General features: G+C 32.0%; 1 protein-coding gene across 1 annotated transcript; it reads right to left on the bottom strand.

Moving 5' to 3' along the window:
• Positions 1 to 8193: 8193 nt before the first annotated feature.
• LOC121244881 (receptor protein-tyrosine kinase CEPR1-like) lies at positions 8194 to 12012 on the bottom strand. Its single transcript, XM_041143111.1, has 2 exons — positions 9419 to 12012; positions 8194 to 8731 (listed from the first exon to the last, which is right to left on the bottom strand). Exons 1-2 carry the CDS (start codon positions 11895 to 11897, stop codon positions 8376 to 8378), a joined length of 2835 nt encoding a protein of 944 aa, XP_040999045.1. The 5' UTR covers positions 11898 to 12012; the 3' UTR covers positions 8194 to 8375.
• Positions 12013 to 12389: the final 377 nt, after the last annotated feature.

Raw genomic sequence — 12389 nt, 5'->3', positions numbered from 1 at the left:
TTTTTGTTCGGTTTAAATTTTTGAGATAAATAGAATTTTATGTAATATTATAGCAGACGTTTTAAGTTTGAACTCTAAGGAGATATTTAGAGAATGAATGAGATGAGAATTTTGTCAATAATAATGAGATAGTTTACATTAAGTATTTATTAAGTTTTGAGAAATGAAAGAGAAAATATTAAATAAAAAATATTATAAAGTTTAAATATTTTCATAGTATAATATTTTAATATTATTTTTATTTTAAAATTCGAAAAAGTTAAATTATTTTTTATTTTTTATTTAAAAATTTAAGAAAGTTATAATGATTATTAATTTGAAAAAGTTGTATGAATGTTGTTTGAGAAATGAAATAAGATGAGATGAAACATATTTCCAAACATTCCCGACTTTACATTCTAAATAATTTAATTAAATATTTCATGTTGTCTAAGATGGAAAATAATATTTCTTTTGGCATTAAGCATTTCTCATATTAAGGGTTTATAATTAATTAATTAATATAGATCTTTAGGAACTATAATTTATTAAACTTGTAAAAGACATTTGCATGGGTCCAAAATACCAAAGGTTGAAAGAGTACAATTAGTTCAGTAACGGCTGCCTATATTTGTTTTGTCTTTTGGTCTTTTATCAGACTAGGGAAAAAAACAACTAATTTTTTCAGATTGAGTAATTTAATTCTTTCATTTTCTTGATAAAAGTGTGGATCGGATTTTCTTTTATTGGTGGATGCAACATATGAAATATTTAATTAAATAAGATGAAGTGTAAAATCAGAATTAAAACTCAAAATCTCTATCCTAATACCAAATTAAGCTAATAAAAATATGTTAATTTAATTATTTATTTTATATAGAAAAATACACTTTAATCTTGAATTACTATGATTTTTAAACATTTTCATCCAACTTAACAATAGATTAGATTTAGACAATGGTGCACATTACAACTTTATGGTAATTTAAGGATGCAAATATAAATTTTGATAAATTATGACTGGAAATCAATTAAAAGTTACAAAATATTTTTTCCTGAAATAACAAGTAATTAGGATAATTAATATTCTTTGGTTAGATCTATTTTTCATAAATTTAGTACAAAAAGTTTAAGAACATAACTTTCCTATCTCTCAAACCATCTCTAAACCCATACTTGATGCCAACTTTTGTGCCCATCTAGGTGGGTAAGAGCTCAAGTTCTTCTTCCATTGCTCTTCTCTCCCTTCCTCCTCTCCGCTCATCAAAATCATATATGCTTGCAAAGTTTTTATTTGTGATATTACTCCTATGGTGAAAAATATTTAATCTATTGCCTTCTAGCCATCTTCTTGACACACATGCATGCAAGGTCGTACCATCAGATTCATAGGTCATTGATCTACAAGCTCGACGAAAGTAGCATGTCAAAATAATTGACATATAAGTATTATATGCAGCCATGTCTTCAAGTGATCTTCTTAAATAGAGAAATAATAGTTACAGTCGTAAGTATGTAAACGTCACGTAATTATTTTGAAAAAAGTAAATAAATACAGAACTTACATGAAAAAAAAATTTAATTTTTTAATAATAAATTTAATTTTTTTTTCAAAAAGAATGTACAATATTTACACACTCCACGACGTCATGGAGCATTACTCTCTTAAATATGCCCAGCATCTAATATATTCGGATTTTTAAGATCTGACCATCCATACTTCACCTCGACGAGCGTATCATCCCTATGCCCCAATATACGTATCTTTTGATGGACATTTTCTTGATACTTGATCAGCCAAGGAAGTCGAGACCATAGCATTTTGCTCTCTCTCTCTCTCTCTCTCAAGTTGCTCTACTTCAAGAGTAGTTTTAATTTGTTGGGGGTCCTCCATTTTATTGGAAACCAAACTTATTTCGCCCAATAAATATTCCAAAGCAAGCCCAAATTAATAATACCATACCAAAAGTGACAAATCAATTCAAGGAATTAAAACTCATGAGCAATAATTCATCTTTTATCAACGTCACATTTTCATTAAATGATGATTAATATTCGTTGTCTCCTGCCTTATACCATGATGTTTTTTTTTTTTTTTTTAATTCTATCCCATCAAATTTTTCTACCATTTTTTCTTGACAAAAAAGAAGAAGAAAATCTAAGAGAGGCAGACCGGGTGGGGCCAGAAAAAACACAGATAACATGCCCCACAGAATTGTTTTTCCAAACATGGAGGTTCTATTGTTTGTGTTTGTCCAATATATGGACGACAATATATAGCACACCTACCCATTTATTATTATGTATTCACCTCACTATAAATATTTATAAATATTTTAGCTACGAAATATTTTTTTTATAAAAATGTATTGATAAATTGATGTGATTTAATGTGATACATTAAAATTTAATAATAGATAGTGTGTATGGATGGCTGATCCTGATTTCCATCTTAACTAATATTCTTTTATATGCTAAACTCGAGTGGAGTCCATTCGAGTAAGGAGAATACAGATTTAAAGTCAATTAAACTTGGATTTAGAAAGCATCGAGATGGGGAGACACCTAATGATCTTCTTAAAAATTAAAAATCATTAGAATATTGATTTACTCATTCCATTTATTTTTTAAAGTGCTTCCGCTTCCGATTGTATGGAAGGAATAAAAGAAACATCTTGTTCTTTCTTCATCTATTTCTAATCTCTAATAAACCTCTGATGAGTAGAATTCGAATCTAGAATATTCCGACCATCTCTCAGAGAAAAAAGAACGAATGGATCCTGTAGGATTCCCAATAAATAAATAAATATATATATTTATATATTGTAAGTGGGACAAGTTAAAACCTACATTTTGAATTTGAGAAGGTGTTGTTTTTATTTAAAATTTAACAATGTGTGTAAAATTAAGTCATGATAATTCGAGGAGTCAAAAATCCTATATTTGATTTTATTGAAAAAAAAAACCAATATTTGTTAAGAAAATATGGATTATTAAAAAAGGAAAAACTCAAGTGGCAACTCTAACTTTTGTAAAATACTATAGATCATCAATAATTTAAAATCCTCCTTGTCTAGAGTTCATATAGACCATCTGAAGATATGACGTGACCTAATGTTTATGAAGATGATAGCACCACATGATATATAAAATAAAAAATAAAAAAATATGTAGAACATATTTAATAAAGTGATTATATGACATAATTTAATTTATAAATAAATTTTAAAATTTAAATCTTACAAATCAAATTTTAATATTTAAATCTTTCCTACCAATTTAAAAGTAGGTATCTCAAGAAAATATATATAATTACTGAAAATTATTATGGATTTAAAATATATTATTTTTTAAATGTTGATAATAAGCGTGAGATATACGTGATTTTGGAGGCGGATACCGTTATGCTTTGAATATCACAGAAGTTTTGTTTCCGATAATGGACAGGCTGCCAGGCAGGTCTACATAAAAAACAGGGGACAAAAGGGGGACATAAGAGTCTCTAGACATCTCTAGTCTAGACCCTAAAAATACCATTCTCTTGTTTTAACTTTCTTTTCTTTTATTTATATTAATTTTTCCACAAAATTGATAACTATTAGAACAACTCCCACGCAACAACTTTCTTATCATTATAATTTTTTTTTTTAAATTCTCATATAAAATATAATAAATAATTTAATTTTTTTAAATTCTAATTCAATTTTTTTAAATTTTAAAAAAATAATAATAATAATAAATAATATTCTAACAATATTTTTTTTTTAAATTTTCACTTTTTATCTGATCTTCTCATCTCATTTTTTAATCCAAACCAACCCTAAGAGAAAAACGAAAAAATACAATCAATCACACATGAGTCATGATATAAGATTTATTTGGTTTAACAATATAACTACATCTACTGAGTTGCAGAGAATTTTATTTTAAATGATAACAAAAATACTGTGGCTGCAGTGCAAGAATACAAGATCGGGAATCCTTAATCCAACGGGTTAAGGTTTCGTTTGGAAAGTAAACGCATCTCAACTCATCATTATAATTTTTTTAAATTTCAATATAAAATATAATAAATAATTCAACTTTTTCAAATCTCAAAATAATAATAATAATAATAATAATAAATAATATTCTAATAATATTTTATTATTTCAACTCAACTCAACTCAACTCAATTTAACATCCAAACGCACTCTAAATATAGATCCAAGAAATGGGTTAAATTTTTTTCTTCATATCTCGTAAGGCTTGTCCACAACTGCTCTATATTGGGCCTATCAACCCAAGCTTTTGTTGTATGGCCCAGGCCTCATTAAAAATCTACCATTAATCCGCAATGAATCAATCTCAACTCGGGTCATCAATGGGGCTACCCACAAATAAAATTAGACTCCACAAAAATCCCAACATTACAGAATCCATTAATATCTGACTATGAAGATTATATTAATCGAGGACTGTACTCTGTCGACATTGATAGTTTTGGTACACATCATAAACTGCGTATCATTTTTTTTTTCCTAAGCAAGCAAGTATATTTCATTAAAAAATATGATACAGGAAGAGAGAGTGGGGTTCTCTAAAAAATACCCCTAAATAATAATAACAGTGCAAAGTGGTAGATAAAAAAGAAAAAAAAAATGAGTTTTTACAACCAATTTCTTGGTCATCATTCATGTTCTACAAAGAAGACACTGTCTTAAAAGACGAAAATAAGATGTTTGCCAAAAATTACAAACAATGAAACCATTGCTGGTAGCGGTGGAACTTCTGCTGAAAGTAGTGAAAGTGGCAGGTGCAATGATACTTGTTGTCATGAGATGGTTTTTGAAGAGATCTGCAGTCCCTTCTTCAAGATCACGATTTAGGAAAAACGATAACATAGTGAAAAATTGGGTGGACTGATCTGCGGCCAGTGATCATCTGCATTCTTGTGCTTCTGTGATGGCACGTGGCAGCCGCACTGGTGGGATGAAGATAGGGTGGCCTAGATCTAGAAGATCTCGGAAAGATGAAGCTGCTGGTACGACGCGTGTAGCCGTTGGAAGTGTCGTTGCACTGCAATGCTTGTTCCACATGCGCTGAGCTTTTTGGTGTGACTCCACTCCGTCCTAGTAGATCGATGGCTGTAGGATGGGGTGGTGCGGCACCTGTAGGCGAATGGCGGCATGAGAGCAGCAAATCTGACCAAAGTTGAATAGGTGGAGGGAGGAGGAAAAAAACACTACTTTAAAAGTGTATACACAGTGTAGAAATGGAAAGGAGAAGGAAATGAGGATGAGAAGTACAACCCCATCCTCCTCTCCAGCAACGGCTCTCACGGAAATTGAGTTTTCTAGAGAGAAGGCAGAGATTTTCTCTTAGTTAACAAGTAGTAGGAAATATTGCAATTGCATATCATTTTAGGAAATAAAAATTATTTTTCCCAAATTATTATATCATGCAATATATGGTAAGAAAAGTAATTAAACAATATAAGTAGGGCCATGTAAGTGAAGGATAAAATGAAGTAAGACTTTTGTGCCCCCTGCACATAAGAGTTAGTAAGACTTATGTGCCCCCTGCACATAAGGTTCATTAATAGCCAACATTTTTTTTTTTTTCCCAAACCTGATCTACATCTGGTTAGGTTTTTATGGCCATTTATGGTAGAGTTTGGCCAATTGTTGAGAGAAAATAAAACTGTTATAATTCATTTTTGAGTAATCTTTGTATCACAGTAAGATGTGTAAGGATCATATACTTTTTTTTTAAATAAAAAAAAAAAAACAGGGTCTACTATAAAAAAGTAATTTTTTTTTTTTTTTTGTGAATTCTAAATTTATCAACTTTTTTAAAAAAGAATGTACGAAAATTGCACACCTAAAACTGCATGTATAAATTTCTCATTTATTGTGTGGTTCTTAGGCTTAAAATTGAAATTAATAGTTTTGAATCACGCAAGCACCTTAACATGTAATAATCGTATATGTTTATTTCTTGGGATATTTTTATTTTTCTAAAATCATATTACGAAGTAATGATGCATCAATGATAGTGAGTTTTTTTATTCAACATAAACTATAAATGACATCATTATGGCTACAAAACCTAACCGGATGAACACCCAATCCATAAAAACAGGACTCATTTTGTATTTCGAACATTCCAAAAAATTGGGTGAAAAATATTTAAAAGGAAGGTTATTTTATTTTAAAGACTGAATTATGAACAATACCAAAAATATGTGTGTGTTAAGGCCTAATTTACTCTTAAAGGACCCAAAAGCAAAAAAAAGAAAAAAGAAAAATTCCAGTAGAATCCAAGAATAATTTAAAAATAAATAAATAAATAATCGCTTTTTCACTTTTAATTGTAAGGCTGGCCATAATAATAATAATAATAACTTTTATGAAAAGTGCTAAACTTATCACCAATTTTACTCTAATGTCTTTACAAACTGAGTTAATATCCCAAGCAGATATTATTAGGTTAATAACTTAAAAAACTTTCATCCCATGCTAGATTTTTTATTTAAAAATAAATAAATATGGTCATGCATTCTGATTGGTAGGGAAAAAAAGCTCCATTTTTTTAAAGAATGTTGCACAAATGAGGGATGTTTAAGCAACTTATTTGGGGGTGCGTAGGCCTAGTTTGTTTTCACAATTCCTCTCATCTCATCATTAGTATTAAAATAAATAATTCAATTTTTTCAAATCTCAAAACAAAAATAATATTAAAAAAATATATTTTAACAATATCTTATTGAACTTTTAACCATAATCTCAACTCATCTCATCTGTGAAAACAAACATTTGGCTGATTGTAAAAAGTGGAGAGTCTGGCTGATTTCACTTGAAATGGAAATGATTTTCAAATTCTATTTCTACTTGGGTAGAGCTAGTCTGCCGCTCAAAATTTATCACTGGACGAACCGTTAGTGTAAATTATTTTTTTCATTTTCTTTTAAATATTTTTTTAACATATTTAATCATTAAGAAAAAAATAAAAAAATATATGCAAATTTATTAATAGTCACTTCCTTAATCTTTAATAAAATAAAATAAAATATTCGAATTGTAACTTTAAGGGGATGAAGTAGCATTTTCCTTTCTATATATATCTCGTTAAGATCAAATCCATATATATATATATATATATATATATATTAACTGTAAATAAAAGAAATTAGTCAATTTTTAAGACTTTGATTGGGTTAAGATTAATGATCTATTAAGGAACCACGACTGTGATTGCCACTAGACTACTTGAGAAATAAAAAAATGAGTTCAAATCAATTAAATAGCTCAATGAAATTCATTGTAGACAAGCAATAGAGGAACTTAATGCTTTTAATTGCATCATGAGCTAGACATTACAGCAAATATATATATATATATGAGAAAATATATTTATAAGCGTTATTTTTTACACACGCAATATACTGTTGATGTGGAAACTTTCGACATCAACAATGCAAAAAAATGATTGGTGTTTTAGTTTTTTTAAAGTTATAATGGGTCTCACTATAAGTGATGTGTTAACACACCGGCTTATCTATAACAAAATTCATATATATATATATATATACACACACACATACATATATATTATATATAGTTGAGATGCATTAATTTGTAGAAAAAAGAAAGAATCTCACGTCTCATTCAGAACACAATTTGAGGAGAAAAAGATGTTCTCAGGCCAACTTGTAAGTGGAGGCTCATTGCTCACTATCTATAGTGAAACAAAAGTGGTTTATCCCTTTGCATCGATCCATACAAAGGAAGAAACAGATGCTTATGATCAATCAGTACTGAAGTCTCCACATGCCAATTATGCTTTAATTTTAAAAGTCAGAATTCGAGCCACTTTGGTGCATGCATGCCTAAAATATACCCCTAATTCCATGCATACGAATCACACGTACACCACCATCCAGACCAACATATCATCTTCTTTTCTTCTTGTCTCTTCTCTTAGGAACACTCCCATGAAATAAAAGAACAAACAAATCAAAACAAATAAAACAAACAAACAAACTTGGTATATAAATGCTAGGTAATGCTTTCATTATTGGTGTGTCTTCAAAATATAGATAGATGCTTTGCGTTGTTATAAAGCATTTAGAGCATGCAATTGATTCACCAAATATTTTTTTTAAATAAATAAATATTAAAAATTTATCAGAAATTAGAGAGGAAGATCTTAGATGACAAGAAGTTAGTGTATAAAATAGAACTGTCAGAATCTACAAACTAATGTTGTTAAAAATTACAAAGACAATATCATGGTAAGTTGTTCTTTATGATGGTGAGTCTCCCATTCACTTTGAGAGAGAGAGAGAGAGAGAGTTTTTTTATATATATATACAGATGCCAAGTCCTCATGATGTACTCATAAATCAAAATTGTTTATTCTTTAATCTTATTTGAAGATTTGCAGCAATCGAATGCACAGGGGTCAGCGTCAATCAGCAACTGAACAACTTCCTTCATGGTTGGGCGAAGGGCTGGGGCTTTGTAGGTACAACGAATGGCAATGCGAAGAACCTTGATCATCTCGTCCTGGAACAACTCTGATAATCTCTTGTCTAAGACCTCCAAAGCTCCTTCTTTTGTGTCCACATTTTTTGAGACCCAATAGATGATATTCTTGCTCTCTCCAAACTCTGGCTCTACTGGCTTCTTCCCAGTTATCAATTCCATTAGAACTACTCCAAAACTGTACACATCACACTTGGTTGTTGCCTTTGATGTATATGCATATTCTGTCACAAAAATCAATTAAGTTGAAATGAAACATTAGGTGATAAATTTGTAATTAAGTTTGAATAATGATATACACTAGCCCCAAATATATCAGTCTCTCACATGGTTTATATATATATATATATATATATATATAATTAAATAAAAAAAAAAAAAAAAAACAAAGGTAGACCACTCTATGAAGGTGTTAAAAACTCACTTAAAATTTTGTGTCGTTTGGATTCGAAGATGAGTTGAGATGAGTTGAGATGAATTATGAATAGTAGTGAGATGAGTTGTGAATAGTAGTGAGATTTGTGAGTTAAAGTTGATGAATAGTAATAAGATGAGTTGAGATAAGCTGAGATGGGTTGTGAATCCAAACCGGGCAACGAGAGCCCATTTTTTTACAAAAAATTTTATGCAAAATTTGTATATTTGAGACTTGTCTCTAACATTACCGGTAAAGTTTTCATATTTGTAAGTTGTGTGTCAATATATTACTTCTTGTGAGACCCAAGATAATGTTAAAAAAAGAAAAGACAAATGCTTTTTCATCATTCCGGGATCCACTCCAGTGGTTTGTTAAATGTGTCAAAACAACTACAACATTGGAAGCAATAGATTTTGAGTTCTAGTTGAAATTTTCCCTTTGAGTTCTAAACATGTGATTGAATCCCAGTTTTCTTAAGTGGCAAGAAAATTACCTGGTGCCAAGTAACCATAAGTCCCTGCAACTACTGTAGTGAATGAATCCTTCCCTCCTCTTGCTTGTAAAACCTTGGCTATGCCAAAATCTGCAACTTTGGGCTGGTAATTAACATCTAAAAGGATATTGGTTGACTTGATGTCTCTGTGAATGATTGGATGGAGTAGATCATGGTGGAGATATGCTAAACCTTGTGCAATGCCTAATGCAATCTGATGGCGAGTAGGCCAATCCAAATGAATGCAACCTTTGTGAAGAACATCCCAAAGGTTGCCATTCGGCATATACTCATAAACAAGCATGCTGCAATCTAAACTTGAGAAGTAGTAGTACAATTTGACTATGTTTCTGTGCCTTATACTTCCCAGAGTTTCCACCTCTGTTTTTAACTCCTTGTCTATGAACAATTGATTCGCTGAAGTAGTTTGTTTTATTCTTTGATTCCATAACTTTTTCACAGCAAAAATTTCCCCATTGCTCAACTCAATTTTGTACACCGTCCCAGATCCTCCATGAGCCACGATATTCTTGTCCACCATGGCGTCGATCACCTCGCGTTGATCAAAACTTGTTCGATGGAAACTTTTTACATCATATGAATAGAAAGATGAAGACAATGTCTCTTCATGTTCTATAGCAGCTCTTTTTTGGCTAAACCGGCGCTTTAAGAAAAGGAGAGCTCCCAGAAGTATGAGAACAACAGAAACTCCAATTGCCCAGATGGAATTTAGTTTCTTTTGGTTGTAAGTCTTTGAACAAATGGGAAACCTTTGATCAAAGGAATTAACATAGACCAACACACAAAGTTCTGGGTTGCCAAAGAAGTTTTCTACCATCCCTCCTTTTATTAATGAGAGAGGAATTGGACCAGAAAGCAAATTGTTTGAAAAGTTGACAGAGTTAGGCAACAATTCAGATAGGCTTTCTGGGATACTTCCGGTCAACTGGTTGTATGAGAGATCAAGAACATTGAGAGATTTTAGCATAGAAAGTGAATCAGGGATGGGAGATGTGAACTTGTTGATTTGTAGCAGCAGCAGATTTAGCTTTCTCAACTTGCCAATTTCTGAAGGTATTGGACCAGACAACAAATTATTACTAAGATCAATCTTCACCAAATTGATAGCACCGGAGATTTCAGGAGGTAAAACACCAGAAATCCTGTTACTCTGTATGAACAGTTCTGATAAATTTCTAGCATTTCCAATTGTGTCAGCAAGGTTTCCAGTCAAATTATTGTAGCCCAAGTCAATGATTGCCGCATGGGGAAGACTCAGAAGTCCTTTAGGTATGGGTCCCTCTAAACGATTATGACTAACTCGAAACCGTAGTAAAGTCTCACATTTTTCATATGTGTAGGGTAAATTTCCAAAGAACATGTTATCAAGTACAAGAAAGTAAAGCAGTCTACCTCCCTTGCAAACCTCTGTTGGCAATGGACCCGATAGATGGTTTTCTGATAAATCTAGAACAATCAACTGTGATGAATGTCCTAGATTTCGAGGAACTTCTCCTGTCAAAAAATTGTCATAAAGTGATAAAATTGTCAAGGTCGTTGAATTTTCAATTGCACCTGGGATTTCTCCTGTAAGGCTGTTGTTGTAAAGTTGTAGGACTTGGAGCTTGGGAAGACGACAAATGGATTCTGGGATATTGCCCGTCAACCTATTGACAGACATGTCCAGGTCTATGAGCTCAGATAGATTACCTAGCTCCTCAGGTATGTTGCCAACAAGTTGGTTGTAGTAGAGTTCAAGCTGTTTTAAGTTCCTCAACAACCCAATCTCTGCTGGAATTCTACCAACAAGGTAATTTCCACTTAATTCAAGATCAACAAGAGATGTCATATCTCCTATTGTTGTAGGGATCGTACCTTGCACCATGCACGTTGTCAAGATCATAGACTTGAGCTTTGTCAACCTGGAAATGTTCTCTGGGAGTTGCCATATGTTGAAAGCATGGTTTTCATTGAAGTTAAGCACCTCCAGATTGGTGAGATTGGTGATTGACATGGGGAAGTTGCCTACAAAGTGATTGTATGACAAATCAAGTATCTTCAGAGACTTCATAGGCGACAAATCAGGAAGAGTTCCTGATTGATACAATTGACTCATGTTCAGCTCTTCCAAAAAGCTGCAGTTGACGATACTGACAGGAAAGTTGCCACTGAAATTGTTGCGGCTAAGGCGGAGCACTCGCAATTTTGGCAGGTAAGAGCACACATTTTCGGGGAAGTCACCTGAAAGTGACCAACCGGAGACATCGATCTTGACAACATGACCTTGATCATCGCAGCTAACTCCATTGAACATGCAATAAGGCTTCCCTCCCGAGACATCCCAGCTAGACAAGGAGTTTCCCAAGACAGACTTTTTCATCAGGGTGAAGAACTCAGATTGGTTTGTATTGATTGCATGAGAAAGACAAGAGAGTGACAAAAGTAACCCAAAAAGGAAGATAAGAGACCAAAGAGCCATTTGCGAGAGTAAGAGGCTTTAAGATGGTTGTTGTAAGGAAGGAGGAGAGGAAGAGAAGAAGTATATAAGTGGAATGATTGGAGGGATCATTGGGTGCAGTAGCAATAGGCTTGATGATGAAAAGGAGGTACTTGTAGTAGTAGTGATTAGAGAGAGAGAGAGAGAGAGAGAGAGAGAGAGAGAGAGCCTATCTTTGCATAAAGGTGCTTTTTGTTTATACGCCACTAATTTATTCCAACATGCAATAGATACAAGTACGTTATAGAACTTTGATATATAAATTGTATCTGATTCTAATCACCATTCATTTTCTTGATGAGGACCTGGACTCAATCTGATCAATCTCTTTACAATGGATGGCCACAACCCCAAACTCAATTTATTTGACCATCAATTATCATTTCAGCTAACATCAATATTGGAATGTTGGTCTTATCATACACTTGACTGACTGCATTTTGTTCTTTTGGCAGGACTATGTACACAATGTTT

This window comes from Juglans microcarpa x Juglans regia, chromosome 8S (genome assembly GCF_004785595.1).
Source record: "Juglans microcarpa x Juglans regia isolate MS1-56 chromosome 8S, Jm3101_v1.0, whole genome shotgun sequence".
NCBI lineage: Eukaryota > Viridiplantae > Streptophyta > Magnoliopsida > Fagales > Juglandaceae > Juglans > Juglans microcarpa x Juglans regia.
This window is presented reverse-complemented; position numbering and strand designations above follow the sequence as displayed.